Source organism: Rana temporaria, chromosome 13 (assembly GCF_905171775.1).
Source record: "Rana temporaria chromosome 13, aRanTem1.1, whole genome shotgun sequence".
Classification (NCBI taxonomy): domain Eukaryota; kingdom Metazoa; phylum Chordata; class Amphibia; order Anura; family Ranidae; genus Rana; species Rana temporaria.
The window spans coordinates 113,964,435-113,985,042 of record NC_053501.1 but is presented as its reverse complement, the minus strand read 5'-3'; the positions used below and the strand labels follow the sequence as shown (position 1 = coordinate 113,985,042).

The window sequence follows — 20,608 nt, the reverse complement described above, 5'->3', positions numbered from 1 at the left end:
GAGACCGGGGATGTCTGGTCACCCTAGTTTAGATGGAGTTGGGCTTCAACTGATCTGACTGTGTTAAAGTGAAGTCTGTTTGCTGTCTTTCTGAATACCAGCCCGTGTTCTTATCGGTTTGAACTGTTAGGAAATATTCTACAGAAGTGGCTCAGGAAGTGCAAGACCCGTCATAAATTCTGCTGTAAAGCAAATACCCGTCACTCACTGTACTGGATGGGACCAACATGTCTGTCTTCACTCTTACCATATTACTGTGTAAGTACAAATATCTTATATTATATATATTATGTGGCGTTTAGCTGAGAGACGTTTTGTGAGTTTGTATTACACAGACATAAACCATAACCACAAGCTATAGACGTCATTTTGTCAACAGATGATCTTTATTAAGTGTGATGATTAGAGGAAGTTGGGCTCCTCTTTTGTATTTATAATACTTGTTAATGTTATTGTCTGTTTGGAACGCTTCATGTTGGTTCATGTAAAATTGAACACATGCTGTGACTATTGGGTGGTGTAATTTATCATCCTGCAGTCTGGTGAGCTGGTGGCATTTTAAACTCAGAAGGCAGCCCAGAGACAAAGATTAAAAAAAAAGCATCCATTCATCTACAACAGTGGTTCTCAACCTGGGGGTCGGGGACCCCCTCGGGGGTCAAATGACAATTTGCCAGGGGTCATCAAATCCTGTCCCTGGAGCCTGTGGCCGCCCAGCTGGGCTGCTCCTGGAGCCCTTGCCCGCCCATTCAGTTCATGGCATGGCTGTGGGGCAGAGACTAGAGGTCAGCTGACTGGTGAGAAATGTGAAGTGGGAGGGGCTGGAGGAGGCCCTATCTCCTGATTTCGGCATAGGTGTCACTGCTACGAGACACCACAGAGCTGGAGACACATTGAGATAAGAGAAGGAATACAAATAGAGAATACATGGAAGGGAGAGGAAAAGAGGGGGAGGAACAAAGAAAAAAGGGAGAGAAAGAATAAGAGAAAGAACAGGAAAGATGACTAGCGAGAGGGATGGGGGGGGGGGGGCAAGAAATTAAAATAAAGAGAGATAAAAGTGAAAGAAAGGAGAACATTTAGAGAGTCGTACATCCTTAAATGTACCAGAAGGGGTGTAAGGGACTTAGGAAGCCCTAAATGTCCGTGGGCTAGGGGCGCAAATTACTTGTCTTGCCTTGGGTGCTGACAACCCACGCTACAAAAATTTTACTGTTAGGACCCAGGGTCCCCACAACTTGGGAAATTTTATCAAGGGGTCACGGCACTAGAAAGGTTAAGAACCACTGATCTACAATGAGGTAGGGCTGCAGAGCTTACACCCATCACATATAGTCATTACCATTACCTTGACCGCTTACAGTCTTTGGCGAACTTTAACTTTGAACCTTTCTTCCACCATCCCTTTCCATTTGGAATTTTGTGGCTCTATGTTTGAAAAGTCTGAACTAGCCACTTGAAGGAGTGCAGAGGACATATGGTCATTACCATGACCATAACCAGTCTTTGGTGAACTTTTGCTTAGAACCTTGCTTCTACCATAACTTTCTATTTGAACTTTTGTGGCTCCATGTTTGTAAAAAGTCTGAACTAGCTACTTAATTAAAGGAGTGCAGAGCTTACACTGAACACATAACATCCTTGACATTACTTTGACCACGTATGGTATTTGGTGAACTTCAATTTTGAACCTTGATTCCTCCATCCCTTTCCATTTGAAATGTTGTGGTTCCATATTTGAAATGAGTCTGAATTAGTCAATGGAAGGAGTTTAACAGCTTAAACTCAGCAAATAGGGTCATTACCATTACCATGACCACTTACGGTCTTTGGTGAACTTTAGCATTGAACCTTGCTTCTACCATCCCTTTCCATTTGGAATTTTGTGGCTCCACATTTGAAATGAGTCTGAATTAGCCACTTAAAAGAGTGCAGAGCTTAACTTAACACATAGGGTCATTGCTATTACCTTAACCGCTTACGGTCTTTGGTGAATTTCAAGTTTGAACCTTTCCTCCACCATCCATTTCCATTTAAAATTTTGTGGTTTCACATTTGAAATGAGTCTGAATTAGCCACTTGAAGGAGTGTGAAGCTTACAAAAAACAAATAGGGTTAATACCCTTACCATGACCACTTATGGTTTTTGGTGAATTTTAGCTTAGAACCTTGCTTCTACCATCCCATTCCATTTGAAATTGTGTGGTTCTATATTTGAAATCAGTCTGAATTAGCCACTCAAATGAGTGTGAAACTTACACACAACAAACAGGGTTATTACCATTACCATGGCCACTTACGGTCTTTGGTGAACTTTAGCTTTGAACCTTGCTTCTACCATCCCTTTCCATTTGGAATTGTGTCGCTCCATGTTTGAAATGAGTCTGAACTAGCTACTCAAAAGAGTGCAGAGCTTAACTCAACACAGAGGGTCATTGCTATTACCTTGACGGCTTACGGTCTTTGGTGAACTTTAGATTAGAACTTTGCTTCTACCATCCCTTTCCATTTGGAATTGTGTGGCTCCATGTTTGAAATTAGTCTGAATTAGCTGCTTAAAAGAGTGCAGAGCTTATCTCAACACACAGGGTCATTGCCATTACCTTGACCGCTTACGGTCTTTGGTGAATTCCAACTTTGAACCTTGCTTCCACCATACCTTTCCATTTGAAATTTTGTGGTTTCATATTTAGTCTCAATTAGCCACTGGAAGGAGTGCGAAGCTTACACACACAATAGGGTTATTACCATTACCATGACCACTTATGGTCTTTGGTGAACTTTAGCTTAGAACCTTGCTTCTACCATCCCTTTCCATTTGGAATTTTGTGGCTCCATGTTTGAAATGTGTCTGAACTAGCCACTTAAAGGAGTGCAGAGCTTAACTCAACACATAGGGGGAGATTTACTGAAACTGGTGTACACAGTTGTGCTTATTAACCAATCAGCCAGGTTTTATTGTCAAAGCTTAACCGCTTAAGGACCGCTGCATGTCTATTTACGTTGGCAGAATGGCACGGACAGGCATTTGGGCGTACAGGTACATCCCCTTTAAGGTTCCGCCATGTGGTCGCGCGGGACCCTGCCGTGAGCTCCGTGAGCCCGACCGTGGGTCCCGCGGACTTGATCGGTGCTGGGATCCCCACGATCGTCTCACGGAGAGATAGAGCAGGGAGATGCTAATGTAAACAAACATCTCCCCGCTCTGCCTAGTGACAATGACACTGATCTCCGCTCCGATTACACGTCACGTCATGTCACACAGCCCATCCCCCCTACAGTTAGAATCACTCACCAGGTCACACTTAACTCCTACAGCACCACCTTGTGGTTAACCCCTTCACTGCCAGTGTCATTTACACAGTAATCAGTGCATTTTTATAGCACTGTTCGCTGTATAAATGACAATGGTCCCAAAATGGTGTCAAAAGTGTCCAATGTGTCCGCCATAATGTTGCAGTCACGATACAAATCACAGATCGCTGCCAAAAAAAAATATTTATAAAAATGCCATAAAACTGACCCCTATTTTGTAGACGCTATAACTTTTGGGCAAACCAATCAATAAACGCTTATTGCGTTTTTTTTACCAAAAATAGGTAGAAGAATACGTATCAACCTAAACTGAGGGAAAAAAAATGTTATATATATTTTTGGGGGATATTTATTATAGCAAAAAGTTTAAAATATGGCACATTTTGTTTGGGTACAGCGTTGCATGACCGCGCAATTGTCAGTTAAAGCGACACAGTGCCAAATTGTAAAAAGTGCTCTGGTCAGGAAGGGGGCAAAATCTTCCGGGGCTGAAGTGGTTAAAAGATACAACAGGGTGGAGTTATGCCTTTTATGACCACAACCCCAATCACACTGCTCAGATGTATACTTACCCCCATCCTCTTCTGCCTATTTCATACTGTCTATCCACCACAAGTATACTTACCCTAATAAAATGGCAGAGATTGTCTTTGAAATATTTGAATTATATAAATATTTATATCTTTAATTCCGAAAAAAAAATTGTATTTTATTTTTTTATTTTTTTCAGGGACAAGCATGGGAAAATCAGGTGAGTACACGAGGCATATCAAGGTGCTAAAAATGACAAATATTGCACAACTATAAAAATCTACCACCTAAAATACAAAAAAGACAGAGCAGCGACTCCTCCCTTTATGCCCCTCCCCATCAGTCGTATTTGAGCTTTCAGAGGCAGTGGGGTTATTTACTAAAACTGGAGAGTGCAAAATCTGGTGTAGCTCTGCATAGAAACCAATCAGCATCCAGGATTTTTTTGGCAACGCTTAAATGAACAAGCTGAGTTCAGAAGCTGATTGGCTCCCATGTACAGCTGCACCAGAGTTTGCACTCTCCAGTTTTAGTAAATCAAGTTAATGAACCCAAGAGTGTCTGAACCAGACAGCTATGTCTATTCTCTCTCTCTCTCTCTCTCTCTCTCTCTCTCGTCTTAACCCAGTATTTCTCAACTCCAGTCCTCAAGGTGCCCCAACAGGTCATGTTTTCAGGCTTTCCATTATTTTGCACTGGTGATTTGATCAATTTCACTGCCCTAGTAATCACCACAGCTGTTTCATCTGAGGGAAATCCTAAAAACATGACCTGTTGGGGCGACCTTGAGGACTGGAGTTGAGAAACACTGGGTTAACCCATTGGGCTATATTTATGAAGCAGTTAACCTGACATATGCCAAACATTCTGTCAGGGTTGAGTTTACCTGCTGGTGGCACTGGGGTTCTTCACTTTGCAGATGGCTGCAGTTCCAGTGTCCACCAGCAGGTGTCTCCCAGAAACCAGCAGGTTGTGATCAGCCACACCTGGCTCCAGCTGCCAGGTGGATATTTAAGGCTGCTCCTCCCTTCCCCCAGGGCGTCACTATCCTGTCTGTTTGCCTCCTCGCTAACAGCTTATGCCTGATATCTTTCCTGAACCTTCCAGTTTTCTGATCCGTCCTGCAGGACAGGAGGTAAAGAGAGTCCTGGATAGCAATGCAAACCTAGCATGGGATCTAACCCCTACCAACACCATACAAAACAAAGAAAACATTTAGTTGAACAGTATGTATTTAGGATTTGTGCTGCTCTAGGCCTGACTAAACTCGTGCACCCCATAAATTTAAATTTGACCCAACCCTTCCTGTCAAGGCCACACTTCTTTCTGTTTAAGACCCGCCCTGAAATTTTTGAGTGGGAACACTAGTTTTGAGGGCGGGGGGGCAAAGGATTCCCTTAATTTACATAATTTCCTCTCACTTCCTGTTTGGCTATGGGGCAGGAAGTAAAAGGGAAAACTCTGCAATGGGACATGGATGGTAAAACATTAACTAAAAGGGGCTACAACCCTCCCTTACTCTATCCAAAAAAAAAAAAAAAAGAGTTGCCTATAGTTCTACTTTAAGCACAAATTTCTGATCATTTTATGGAGAGGACTAAGAAGATATAACCATGGCAATGGTGCAGCAGAAAACATATAGAACAGTGAGGAAGGTTTGTGGTCCAGGATGTTAGGACAGTCAAAATTTACAGCAGCGCCCTCCCCCACAGTTGCAGAATGTCGGCCGCCCGCATACCGGAAGCAGTGCGGCCGCTAGACTAATTTGCCTCTCAGCCCAGTGCGCCCCATAAGACTGGCGCTACACTAATGCCGCATACACACGATCAGTCCATCCGATGAGAACGGACCGATGGACTGTTTTCATCAGTTAACCGATGAAGCTGACTGATGGTCAGTCGTGCCTACACACCATCGGTTAAAAAAACGATCGTGTCAGAACGCGGTGATGTAAAACACAACGACGTGCTGAAAAGAACGAAGTTCAATGCCTCCAAGCATGCGTCGACTTGATTGTGAGCATGCATTGATTTTTAACCAATGGTTGTGCCTACTAACGATCGATTTGGACCTATAGGTTAGGAATCCATCGGTTAAATTTAAAGCAAGTTTGCTTTTTTTTAACCGATGGCTAAATAACCGATGGGGCCCACACACGAACGGTTTTGACCGATGAAAACGGTCCATCAGACCGTTGTCCTCTGTTTAACCTATCGTGTGTACGAGGCCTAACTGTATTTTTACATGCTGCCCCCACTGCAAAGTGCTGCCCTAGGCCTGAGCCTTGTTGGCCTAATCCGGGATACTGTGCAAGCTCCGTACTTGTCTTTTGTCTTCTGCAGGAGGTGCCACCAGACCGGTGGTGACCCTCACATCCAACTGGGGGAATATACTGGCAGGTGACCCTATGACCCTAAAATGTAATGTGTCATCTACTACACCAGAGACCCATTGGACCTATAGCTGGTACAAAGACAAGACACTGATAGAAGGAGATCAGCAGACCCTTCAAATAACATCTTCATCGGTGAAGGACAGTGGAGGTTACCAGTGCCAGATAATTTCCAGCAATATCAGCGATCCCATCACTATATATGTTTTAAAGGGTGAGCTAATAAACTTATTTCTAGTATAATAAGTTCTTGTTTGTAAAGATAATAACAAATGTCTATTTGTACATGTTATTTTTTCATTTTAGGCTTTGAAATTCTGCAGACACCTCCATCCATTTTTGAAGGAGACCTCCTGACTCTCAGATGTCACCATTCTCCCGGGTTTATTCTGCTCAACAGGACATTTTATAAGGATGACACAGAGATAGATTCATTCTACTCGGACTCCAACACTGAGAAAACTGAGTACTCTGAGCACCATATTCCTGAAGTAGATATAAAATCAGTAGGGGGGTACAACTGTAATGAAGTGGTAATACATGGGAAGGACCATTCCATGTTTCATTTATCAGATGCATTAAAAGTCATTGTGAAAGGTACGTAAGCTGCTTGAAGTCTATCCACATCCATTTTTGTTTGTATAGAGTAGAGAGGGCAAATCCCATTGTCCCATTGGAAAAATCTCACTTTATGTTCCTTCCTGAAGAAGAGAAGAGGAAATCTCTACAAAGTCCCCTTAAGTGGATTTACTTTACCTGTTGTTCTGATGACAACCCAATAGACGTGTGCATTCGTTTTCGTCTGAATGCATTTTCGTCCGAATTTCGGGGATTTTTGCATTAGTTTTAACAAATGTGCAGAGTCCAAAATCCGAAAAATCCGACATGCTTTATTTTCATTTTGTTTCGGTGCAACAACAGTTTGATATAGATAGAAGATTTGACATGACGCTGACAATAGCGATCTGTGTCTATTGAATCTGCGGTTGAATGTGCCTAACCTTAACTCTGTTAGTCCAAGATTATTCGACATAGAGAGAAAAGATTTGACATTATAGAGACATGAAGATTTGACGAAGCAGCTAAAAACATACGATCGTCGCAAGCGGACATTTATGGTCAAATAGGTTCATAGGCTATACTGTAGAAGAATTCTAATGTTGGCTGACTAGTAATAATAATTAATAAATATAATTATTACTAGTCATACAACATTAAAATTCTACTATAGCTTGTGGGCGGAGCATTCGACCGGAAATGTACGTCGTACAGTTTAGCTGCTTCATCAAATCTTCTTAGAACATCCGACAGACACCATGAGCCTTCAGTTGACAGATTCAACCTTAAAGCGGTAGTTCACCCTCCTTCACCTCATTATTCCATTACTTTCGGCATCGTAGCGCGAGCTACGGTATGCCGGTCTTAAATTTTTAATCCCCGTACTCACTGTGCTATTGTTGATTGAAGAATCCGACTCCCGCGGGGAATGGGCGTGCCTATGGAGAGGGAGGATGATTGACGGCCGGCTCTGGCACGTCACGCTCCCCGAAGACAGCCGGAGTAGGTCTCGGCTATTCACAGCGCCTGCGCACAGGCTATGCGCAGGCGCCGTGAATAGCCAAGCCTATTTCGGCTATTTCCGGAGAAGCGTGACGTGCCAGGGCCGGCCGTCAATCACCTTCTCTCACCATAGGAACGCCCATTCCCCGGATTCTTCAATCAACGATAGCACAGTGAGTACGGGGATTAAAAATTTAGGACCGGCATACCGTAGCTCGCGCTACGATGCCGAAAGTAATGGAATAATAAAAAAAAACATTTTTTTTTTTTTTAACAGGGTGAACCCCCGCTTTAATTCGGATTTTCGGACGAATGCATTTTTAAACTAAACTTAATAAATTAAAACGAATTTCGGGAGTAACTAAATAATTAATTTTTTCAGACGAAAACAAAATTCCAAAAAGAAACCTTTTGGTACGCACATGTGTACAACTCAACATTTTGGAATTTCAAACTTTCTTTCTTGGTAACAGTGGACTCTGGAACAAAAAAAAAGGTTGGGTCTACCCAACTTGGTCATAGACCGCAAAGACAACCTAACAGGGGTTCTAAAACTAAAAAAAGTTTTCCCATATCTCATAGTACGAAGGCCTTGGGTTTAGTTCTACTTGGGTAATGAGCTGTATGCCATTTGTATGTTCCTTTTTGGTTTGGTTTGAGTTACTTCCAGGTTTTTCGCAATTCAATAACATTAGCATATGTTAAGTGACTTCATTGGTGGAGGATGTGTCCATCCATATGTTGGATCATAAAGGTTCTAGTGGGGTACAGAGTGATCTGGTTCTATGTACTGTGTGAGGTGCTTTGTAATGTTTTGGGTCTACAAACCTGAATAATTGGACAAAATAAGAGGAACTTCAGCTAGCACACAGCTGCCCATATCCAATAATTCATCAATGTCTTTGTTCTTACCCCTTCCAGAGCTCTTCTCTCCTCCAGAAATAAAAGCCTCATACTGGGTAGTAGAAGGAGATGAGATGATGGTGAGATGTGACACCAGACTGGATCCTCTCAGAGGCGGCACAGAGCTGCACTTTGCCTTCTACAGAGATGGACGGACTGTGCGGGGATACAATGTATCTGATACATACAGAGTGCGGTCATCTCAGCTGGAGGATTCTGGGAAATATACCTGTGAAGTGAGGACGGCATCTGACACTGTGAGGAAGAGGAGTGATGGGTTCCATATCCAGATAATTAAAGGTAAGTGCCTAAAATTGATCTTACCCTTATGTTTTTGTTGTGTTTTTTTTACAACCTGATAAATGAACACAAATGTAGTAGTGACAACTGTATCCACAGAGATACAGGGAGAGAAAGGCACAATAACAGCTGAAGCCAAAGAGAAAGAGAGGCATGGAGACAGTTGCAGTCATTGAGAAAGAGAGAGAGAGAAGGGAGCACGGAGACAGTTGCAGCCATTGAGAAAGAGAGAGAATGGGGGCACAGTGACAACTGTACCTATTGAGAAAGAGAGGCACAGTGACAGCGGCAGACACTGATAAAATGAGAGAGAGGCACTGGGAAAGCGAGAGAGAGGCAGAGTGACAGCTGCAGCCGCTGAGAAAGTGTAAGAGAGAGAGAGGGGCACAGTAGCAGCTGCAGCCACTAAAAAGTATGTGAACGAGAGAGCGAGAGAAGCACAGTGACAGCTGCAGCCACTGGAAAAATGAGAAAGAGAGGCACAGTGACAGCTGCAGCTACTGAGAAAGAGAAAGAGGCACAGTGACAGCTACAGCCACTGAGAAAATGAGAGAGAGAGGCACAGTGACAGCTGCAGCTACTGAGAAAGAGAAAGAGGCACAGTGACAGCTACAGCCACTGAGGAAATGAGAGAGAGAGGCACAGTAACAGCTGCAGCTACTGAGAAAGAGAAAGAGGCACAGTGACAGCTACAGCCACTGAGAAATGAGAGAGAGAGAGAGAGCGGCACCATGACAGCTGCAGCCACTGAGAAAATGAGAGAGGCACAGTGACAGCTGCAGCCACTGAGAAAGTGAGAGATAGAGAGTGGAACAGTAGCAGCTGCAGCTGCTGAGAAAGTGTGAGAGAGAGGGGGGCACAATGGCAGCTGAAGCCACTGAGAAAGTGTGAGAGAGGGGCACAGTGGCAGGGGGTGCACAGTGACAGCTGCAGCCACTGAAAAAATGGGAAAGAGAGGCACAGTGACAGCTGCAGCAACTGAGAAAGAGAAAGAGGCACATTGACAGCTACAGCCACTGAGAAAATAAGAGAGAGAGGCACCGTGACAGCTGCAGCCACTGAGAAAATGAGAGAGGCACAGTGACAGCTGCAGCCACTGAGAAAACGAGAGAGAAGGTGGCCCAGTGAAAGCTGCAGCCACTGAGAAAGAACAAGAGGCACAGTGACAACTGCATCGATAGATAGATAGATAGATAGATAGATAGATAGATAGATAGATAGATAGATAGATAGATAGATAGATAGATAGATAGATAGAGTGGAGAGAGGCACAGTGATAGTTGCAGCAATAGAAAAAAGGCAAAGGAGACAAACTAGCAGCTTCAGCCATACGGAAAGAGGAACAGTGACAGCAGCAGCTGATAGATGATGCTACAGAAAGAGGGGTGCTGCAGTGACAGCGCTAACAGAAAGAGAAAGAGAAAGAGAGATGCATAGTGACAGCTGGAGCCAGAGAGAGAGAGACACACAGAGGTAGCTGCAGCCACAGAGAGAAAAAAAGGCACAGCTGCAGCTGTCAGGTTTGCTTGTAAACAGACCTCTACTATGATCATCATAACTGGCTATCATGGTGATCACGATTTAGAACCATGCTGATTGGTTCTTGATTGCTAGCCCTATGCTGTCAGTGACAATGGACCCGCAGGGATTTCAAACAAGTGGCAGTTTCAGCAGCAATTGCATTAGTACACTCCAAGCTTTGCCCATTGTTTATTTGTCCATTGTATCTAATGGAAGTTCCATGGAGACATTCCTCCATCCATCATTAGATAGACTACACATAGTCCTCCAAAAAATATAAATAGCTGGATGGAATATCCAACAGTCCTGATTGTCATTCTCAGCCACACAAAAGTGCTGCAGCTAAGATTTTTGAAAAATAGGATATGTGAGTCTGTGAGTCTGTGCATGATCGGGGAGAGGTCCAAATCACGTAACATGAATAAAAAAATGCAAAGTCCAAAGATGAGAGGATCCATGCTAATCACCATCAAAGGTCCATTTTATTGATGCCATGCGTTCTAAAATCCCTAAAATTTGCAGAGTAGATGAATAATTTGTTTATAAAGAGTTTTAATACCAACAGTGAAATTGTTGCAGCGGATGCGCTCCTCCTTATCTTTATTGTGCGTTTTTTATGCATGTTTGGCATTTCTATTGTATATATTCCTTGGAAATCATGGAAAGCATATAGTACCTAGCATTGATTTTATGGGCTCCCACCCCCAAACTCAATGTTGTCAGTCTACCCAAAATCTATTGATGCTTGAGAGTTAAACCCCTGATAAACACTTTGGTGATTCGGTCTAAACAAATAGAGGAACTTCCATACCACAAACGATGAGTTACATCAGATCTTCTGAAACAAGTTCTGGTATATCGTCTACGTACCTCCTTATAGGTTTCTCTTTTTGTGTTACTCGCATGCTTTACTTTAAGCTTACAAACTCACTAATGTTTTTCTTGTTTTGCTACAAACAGAATTTCTTCTGAGAATACTTCCTGCGGCCATAGTTGGGATTCTGTTGATTTTGACCATCTCTGCTGTCTTCATCTGGAAATACAGAAATAAATGGCGTTCTTGTCCTCGCATATGTCCAAAGCATGGCCAGTCAATAACTATAACAGGTAACAATTAGTCCTGCTTGTCGTAAAAAGGTTTGGGAGTTAACCCAATTAAACCCAAAGGGATTAAGTGTGACCTCATATGTGTTTCTAACTGTTTCTAAGTGTTTCTATGTGTTTCTAACTGTAGGGGGCAGAGCTGGACGTGTGAGGTCATTGATCGTGCTTCCCTATATCAGGGAACACACGATCAATGACAGCGCCACAGTGAAGAACGGGGAAGCTGTGTTTACACACAGCTCTTCTCGTTCTTCAGCTCTGGGGACCGATCGCGGGGCTCCAGCAGCAATTGGGTCTGCGGGTCCCGCGGCCGCGGTCATGGAGCTTCGGCCCGGGTCGCGGGTGTGCGCCCACGGCTGGGCACTTAAAGAGGATGTACAGGTACGTGCTTGTGCCCAGCCTTGCCATTCTGCTGACGTATATATGTGCAGGAGGCGGTCCTTAAGTGGTTAACCACTTCAGCCCCAGAAGTATTGGCTGCCCAATGACCGGGCCATTTTTTGCGATTCGGCACTGCGTCGCTTTAAATGACAATTTTGCGGTCGTGTGACGTGGCACTCAAACAAAATTGACGTCCTTTTTTTCCCCCACAAATAGAGCTTTCTTTTGGTGTTATTTGATATATCATCTCTGCGTTTTTTATTTTTTGCGCTATAAACAAAAATCGAGCGACAATTTTGAAAAAAGCTATATTTTTTACTTTTTGCTATAATAAATATTCCCAAAAAATATATAATAAATGTTTTCCTCAGCTTAGGTCGATACGTATTCTTCTACATATTTTTGGTTAAGTGTAATTGATTGGTTTGCGCCAAAAGTTATTGCGTCTACAAAATAGGGGATAGATTTATGGCATTTTTATTATAATTTTTTTTTTGTTACTAGTAATGGCGGCGATCTACAATTTTTATCGTGACTGCAATATTGCGGCGGACACATCGGACACTTTTGACGATATTTTGGGACCATTGTCATTTATACAGCAATCACTGCTATAAAAATGCACTGATTACTGTGTAAATGACACAGGCTGGGAAAGTGTTAACCACTAGGGGGTGAGGAAGGGGTTAAGTTTGTCCTAGAGAGTGATTCTAACTGTGGGGGGATGGGCGACAAGTGACACAACAGAGTCCTTTGTGCATGGGAACTAAGGCCCCGTACACACGAGAGGATCGATCCGCTGAAATTGATCCGCGGATCGGTTTCAGCGGATAGATCCGCTGGTGTGTACGATCCAGCGGATATTTTTCCGCGGATATATTTCGGTGCCGACCGATTTCCAGCGGATAAAAATTTCTTAGCATGCTAAGAAATCTATCCGCTGGAATCGGCTCCAGCGGATCGATCCGGTGGTCTGTACAGACTCACCGGATCGATCCGTCCGATTCCCTCCCTCGCATGCGTCGTAATGATTCGACGCATGCGTGGATATCCTTATATGACAGCGTCGCGCACGTCGCCGCGTCATCATCGCGGCGACGGCGCGACACGTCACCGGGGACGGAATTCCGCTGGGATTTTGATCTCCTGGTTAGTACAACCAGGAGATCAAAATCCGCCAGAGGATCTGTCCGCGGATACGGTCCGGAGGACCGTTTCCGCAGATAAATCCTCTCGTGTGTACCCGGCATAAAGGAAAAATATGAACCCTTCTATGGTTTTAAGTTGTTACAGACAATTTGGAGGATAACAGCATTCTATGCACTAATACCGTATTTATCGGCGTATACTGCGCACTTTTTTGCCCTGAAAATCAGGGCAAAATCGTGGGTGCGCGATATACGCCGATATCCGCTTCCCGTGCCGTGTTTGAATGCCTGCGCCGACATATACCAAGTGCAGTACACTCGGGTACATTCGGCCAGGCTCGGCTTCGCTCGTAGTCACGCTCTGTGACGTTTATGCTTGAGAAGCTGAGCCTGGCCGAATATGCCCGAGTGTACTGCACTCGGTATACGTCGGCGGAGGCTTCAAACTGAGCGTGGGAAGCGGGGATTCGACATGAAGACAGCGCGGGAGAAGCCGGGAGGACACCACCGAGGCCGCAGACGGACGCCGGACCGGACGAGGCCGCCGATGGACGCCGGGCAAGACACCAAAACTGTAAGTAGTAAAATATAATAAAATGTTTTTTTACAGGATTTTAGGGTCAAAATTAGGGGTGCGTGCTATACGCCGGAGCGCGCAATAGCCCGATAAATACGGTACTTTCATTTATTGAGCCTATCGTTTTTCTCATGTTTAAGGACTTTGACGAAATTAAAAGACCTTGACTCTTTTTTTCCCCTAGTGACTGATGCAGATCCGGATCCACAGGACATCTGTTACACTTACCCGGATATAAGTCACTTGCCCCAAGGTTAGTTTAGTTTGAATATTCTGTGATGGGAATCAATTCGCTAGTAAACATCAATGTGAAATAAAAAGATATGTTATCAACCTTCCCCGCACATTTTTAGAACAAATAATGGCACTGCTGCGTATCTGCTAAAGGGCAGCGCGTCTCTGTGCATGTCAGGAAAGCTTACGCTTTCAACACACAAAGGTGTGAACCTAGCATTATAAACTGATTCAAATATTATTGCAGTATCTTATGTAAGTGTACAGAACTGGTCAGCTTGTTTTCCTATCTCCTTTGCTTATGTGTATAGAGCGAGGAAATTGGGGAAGATGTTTTGCTGTTTATTTTATTCTCATAACTATATATGTATATATACACTGTATATATACATATATATATATATATATACACACACACACATATACTTTCGGTGAGAGCTGTATATAATATATATTAATGGGGTCCTGAGGAATCGGGGAAAATGTGTGAAACTTGTTGACCAACTCTATTTTTCATATATATATATATATATATATACATATATATCTATATATATATAGATACATATACACACATATACTTCGGTGAGAGCTGTATATGATACTGTATATGCTAATGGGGTCCTGAGGAGGCAAGGAAACCGCATGAAACACGTTGACCAACTCACTATTACTCACTCATATATATATATATATATATATATATATATAGATCGATATACCCACACATATACTTTCGGTGAGAGCTGTATATGGTATATGCTAATGGGGTCCTGAGGAATCGGGGAAAATGTGTGAAACTTGTTGACCAACTCTATTTTTCATATATATATATATATATATATATATATATATATATATATATATATATATATATATATATATATAGATAGATATAGATAGATATAGATATAGATATAGATATAGATATATAGATCGATATACCCACACATATAATTTCGGTGAGAGCTTGTTGACTAACTCTATTTTCCACTCATATATATATATATATATATATATATATATATATATATATATATATATACATATATATATATATATATATATATATATATATATATAGATATAAAACAATATATATCTATATCTATATAGATATATATACACACACATATACTTTCGGTGAGAGCTGTATATGGTATATGCTAATGGGGTCCTGAGGAAGCAGGGAAACCATGTGAAACACGTTGACCAACTCACTATTGAACATACACACGAACCTCATTTTATCAACTAAAATGTATTGTGATGCTCTGTACTGTATGGTATACATATCTATATCTTTTAATGCCCTAGGGCTTTTTAAAAAAAAAAATGTAAATTGAATAAAATTTCTAGACCATGTCCATGGCGAAAAAAAAATTAATTAGTTTAGTTTAGATTCGATAATCTAGTTACAGTGGAACCTTGTATTACAATCATAATCCATTCCAGGAGAATGCTTGTAATCCAAAGCACTCGCATAGCAAAGCGAGTTTCACCATAAAAGTCAATGGAAACAAAGATAATTTGTTTCCGTATTGACTTCAATGGCATGCAATACCACACGTGGCCAGAGATGTGGGGTCTTATTGACCCCACATCTCTCCATAAAGAGGACCTATCACGATAAATTCCCATCAAAGGGATGTTTACATTCCTTGTAATAGGAATAAAAGTGATAAAAAAAATAACATTTAAAAGAAAGTGTAAAAATAAAAAAGAAATAAAGTAAAAGAAAAATAAATTAAAACGCCCCTGTCCCTGGTAGCTCGTGCTCAGAAGCGAATACACCTGTAAGTCCCGCCCACATCTGTAAACACCGTTAAAACCACACATATGAGGTATCGCCGTGTGCGTTAGAGCGCAAGCAACAATTATAGCACTAGGCCTCCTCTGTAACCCTAAACTGTAAACCTGTAAAAAAAATAATCGTCACATATGGAGATTTTTACGTATCGAAGTTTGGCGCCATTCCATGAGTTTTAAAGTATGACATGTTGGGTATCTATTTACTCGGCGCAACATCATCTTTCACATTATATAAAAAAATTGGGCTAACTTTACTGTTCTGTTATTTTTTAATTCATGAAACCGTTTTCTTCCCCCAAAAAAAGGCGTTTGAAAAAATATTGCGCAAATACCGTGTGAGATAAAAAGTTGCAACAACCGCCATTTTATTCCGTAGGGTGTCTGCTAAAAAAAAAACATACATAATGTTTGGGGGTAATTTTCTAGCAAAAAAAGATTTTTACATGTAGGAGAGAAGTGCCAGAATCTTTAGGTTGGATGACATTGTAGGTATTTTGTGTTGTGGTGGAATAACGCTAATATTTGTTCTTATTTTATCTTCTATAGGTAATAAAGTAAAAAAGGTAAGTACTATGAATTCTTTCATCTTTTTGAAAGCGGTGGGATAATCCCAAACCATCTTAACAACTTGCCGACCAGTCACTGTCGTTTTACAGCGGCAGGTCGGCTCCCCTGCGCGAGAGCACGTAGCTATACGTCGGCTCTCGCGCAGGCCACTAGCGGCGCGTGCACGCTCCCGCCTGTCCCCGACTCCCGCGCGTGCTCGGCGGGCGGGATCGGGATTCCTCTTTCTGCCTTATGTAGTAAGGGCTCCAATCCTGATCCTAGCTAGGCCAACCAATGGGACGTCAGCATAGAGAGCACAATGAGCAATCGCTCATTACAGAGCGGGGACCGGGAGCTGTGTGTGTAAACACACAGCTCCCGGTCCTGTCAGGGAGAGAAATGCTGATCTTCTGCTCATACAATGTATGAACAGCAATCAGTCATTTCCCATAGTGAGGCCACCTCCCCCTACAGTTAGAACACACCCAGGGAACATACTTAACCCCTTCCCCGCCCCCTAGTGTTAACCCCTTCACTGCCAGTGTCATTTTTATAGTAATCCAATGCATTTTTATAGCACTGATCGCTACAAAAATGCCAATGGTCCCAAAAATGTGTGAAGTGTCCGAAGTGTCCGCCATAATGTCGCAGTACAGAAAAAAAATCGCTGATCGCCGCCATTACTAGTAAAAAAAAAATATTAATAAAAATGCCATAAAAATACCCCCTATTTTGTAAACGCTATAACTTTTGCGCAAACCAATCAATAAACCCATATTGCGATTTTTAAATTCGTAAATCCGTGAATTTGTAAATTAAAAAATTTGTAAATTTGTCAATTCGAAAATTCGTAAATTCATAAATTCATAAATTCGAAAATTCGTAAATTCAGAAATTCATAAATTCGTGAATTCGTAAATTCATAAATTCGTAAATTCATAAATTCTAAAATCTGAAAATAGGAAAGAAAAAACGAAAAAATTCTATAGAACTAAAATCCGAAAAATAACTAATAATAACTATTAAATTATAGGTATTGGACTTTCATTCTGAAGTTGTTTTTTTAACGAATTTTGACAATTTTGTTAATTTGGAAACATCCGAATTAAGGATAACCCGTAATTTCGAATAGTCGAAAATGTATACATTCATGAATTAGAAGGTTGGAAAATTAGAACCTGAAAATTTGAAAATCTGAAATTATAACTAACTATTAAATTATAGGTATTGGAATTTCCTTTCAAATTTGTCTGTTAGTAAACGCAAAAAAATAAAATTTTTCAGATGTTACGAAATAGCGAATGCTGCATCTAAACAAATGGAACGGAATTAATTAATAATAAATAACAATAATAAAACGTTTTTATTATTATTGTTATTTACTATTATTAATTTGTTATGTTCCTTTTGTTTAGATACAGCATTTGTTATTTTAAATAATTCGTAACTTCGGATAAATTCGTATTCGTTGTGTTCACTAACCAAAGCCAAATTTGAAAGGAAATTCCAATACATATAATTTAATAGTTATTATTTCAGATTTTTGAATTTTCAGGTTTTCGGATTTTCTCATTTCTAATTTTCGAATCTTCTAATTTACGAATTTATGAATTTTTGACTAATCTAATACACTGGTTTTCCTTCATTCGGATGTTTCCGAATTAACACGTTTGTCCAAATTTGTTAAAAAAAACTACTTCGGAACTAAACGAATTGCACATGTCTATCCCCTAGCATTTCTAGCTAGTCCTGCCAATACAATCCTGTAAATACCGTCCACTGCCTTTGCAGCCTAAGAGGGAGTGGTTGGAGGGTGGTAAAAACTGACTCTGGGTCCACCTCTGATTGAGATCTGAATAGAGGAGTATCTACACTCAGGGACACCAGCCCTATATATTATATTAGTACTGGCCTAGGGTGCATTGACCCAAGGCCATTTATCCATTTTCCTATGCCACAATTTTAAATTGTGTTGCAATTCTATTACAGGACGAGTTGACTGTTACATATGCTACACTGAATTATTCAGATATCTATGAACAAAGTTTAAGACCTAGAACAGATAAGGTTGACTCTGGCACATTCTCTTTGTGACATTGGAAGTTCTTTTGAGGTTTTCACTTCTTGAGGAGCAACAAACACCCAATAGATAAGAAGACCTCAGTGAAAGCTTTTCTCTGTCAATGGATGCCTTGTTCCTATAAATGCAAAGCTTTTACATTTTGAAGTTGACTCTGTCACTTTCTCTTCGTGACGTTGGAAGTTATTTTTGAGGTCCTCACTTCTTGAGGAGCAACAAACACCCAATAGATAAGAAGACCACTGTGAAAGCTTTTCTCAGTCAATGGATGCCTTGTTCCTATAAATGCAAAGCTTTTACATTTTGAAGTTGACTCTGGCACTTTCTCTTCGTGATGTTGGAAGTTCTTTTTGAGGTCCTCACTTCTTGAGGAGCAACAAACACCCAATAGATAAGAAGACCTCAGTGAAAGCTTTTCTCGGTCAATGACTGCCTTGTTCATATAAATGCAAAGCTTTTACACTTTGAAGTTGACTCTGGCACTTTCTCTTCATGACGTTGAAAGTTCTTTTGAGGTCCTCACTTCTTGAGGATCAACAAACACCCAATAGATAAGAAGACCTCTGCACTCCATCATTAGCCATCCTTGCACTTATGTGCAGCGTTTTTACGCTGAAAAACAACCTAATTACCTCCCTGCCTGTTCCTCTCCATACCCTGCTGTGTCCTGTGCCTGTATTGCGACGATCTCGCACACCCACGGCCGCCGCTATCTTCCTGGCCTGTGACTTGCTGGAGTGAGCCATCCTGGCCTGGCTGCGAGTTAAGGGACCCCCTCTCGTCATTCTTCCTGCCCATCCACAGGCCTGGTACGGTCCGGTGGCCAGCCGGACCACTAAAACTGCCCGTCACGGCCTGGTCTGGCCTAGTGTGGCCTAGTGAAGCCTGCAGATCACCGCTCTTCCCTAAAGCGGAGGTTCACCCTAAAAAACATCTATATACCATTACATCCAGCATACTTCCGACATCTACAGTATGCTGTTTTTTTTTTGCCGTACATACCGTTTTATTGTTATTTTCCCCCCGACTTCCGGGTTCTGGCTCATGGGAGTGGGCGTTCCTATTCAGAGGTTAGATGATTGACGTCTGGTGAAAAACTTCCCCTGGCGCATAAGGCGCATCACGAGTTTTCCGTAAGTAGCCGAATTATATGGCCGTATAGCGCCGTATACAGCCGACTCGCAGGTCGGCTACTTACGGAAAACTGGTGACGCGCCTTATGCGCCAGGGGAAGTTTTTCACCAGATGTCAATCATCTAACCTCTGAATAGGAACGCCCACTCCCACAGGAGCCAGAACCTGGAAGCCGGGGGGGAAAATAACAATAAAACGGTATGTACGGCAAAAAAAAACAGCATACTGTAGATGTCGGAAGTATGCTGGATGTAATGGTATATAATTGTTATAGGGTGAACCTCCGCTTTAAGAACAAACCTATAGTCCCCATCTTGTTCGTAACCCGGGGACCCCCTGTACTGATGTTTTGGCTGAAATACTTGCTGGGACATTTATCTGGAGTATAGAGATAGGAACTCTGACTTTTCTGTTCCATGGTTGATCCCAATCTCCAGTCCAAAATTACTGAAGCAAGATGCAGCTAAGCTATTACTGAAGAGAAGCGTAGAAGCCGTACCCCAAAAAATTCTAGTTACCACAGCACAAGCACTTGACTCAACTTTAAAATTGCACATCTACATTGCAATTGACCTGTGCTGATGAAGATAGCCAAATAAGCCAACCAACCTTCCTTGACACGTTTCACCACTCCTGGATTGCTCACAAGGATACAGGAAGTCCCTTCCTCTATTGTTGGTTCTCGGGTGGAAACATTGTTGTATGCAGTAAACTTGACATGACAATTAAATAATATGGTAAGAGGAGCTAAGTGAAGTTTGGCAGATATTCTTTTACATGATGTCCATCATTATACACCACGCTTATATGATCAGGTATTGAAATGCAATTACATGGTTCAAGTGCAATCGACAAACAAATGTGAAATGAGTTGATAATCTGTGATAATATTGTAAAATAAAGAACATTTTATTACGTCAAACATACATGGATTCTCTAATCATGGAAAACTTGTGAAACTTGGCACAATTTGCAAAAGGTCTAACAAAGCAGCAGACTATACATTATCCAGTCCTGTACAAGCATAAAAGACATTTAGTGATGGATACTAACTACTGTGTTTCCCCCGA

At 41.7% G+C, this 20,608-nt stretch overlaps 1 protein-coding gene across 1 annotated transcript; it reads left to right on the top strand.

Moving 5' to 3' along the window:
• The first annotated feature begins 8,681 nt into the window (after positions 1–8,681).
• LOC120920946 (high affinity immunoglobulin gamma Fc receptor I-like) lies at positions 8,682–19,300 on the top strand. Its single transcript, XM_040333409.1, has 5 exons — positions 8,682–9,001; positions 11,483–11,629; positions 13,917–13,985; positions 16,325–16,341; positions 18,314–19,300. Exons 1-5 carry the CDS (start codon positions 8,695–8,697, stop codon positions 18,416–18,418), a joined length of 645 nt encoding a protein of 214 aa, XP_040189343.1. The 5' UTR covers positions 8,682–8,694; the 3' UTR covers positions 18,419–19,300.
• Positions 19,301–20,608: the final 1,308 nt, after the last annotated feature.

Bases quoted from the DNA above. Each gene is read 5' to 3' on its own strand.
- LOC120920946 (XM_040333409.1), top strand. From the start codon at position 8,695: ATGTCTTTGTTCTTACCCCTTCCAGAGCTCTTCTCTCCTCCAGAAATA. The intron at 9,002-11,482 runs GTAAGTGCCTAA...TGCTACAAACAG, and splicing joins CCATATCCAGATAATTAAAG to AATTTCTTCTGAGAATACTT. The intron at 11,630-13,916 runs GTAACAATTAGT...TTTTTCCCCTAG, and splicing joins CCAGTCAATAACTATAACAG to TGACTGATGCAGATCCGGAT.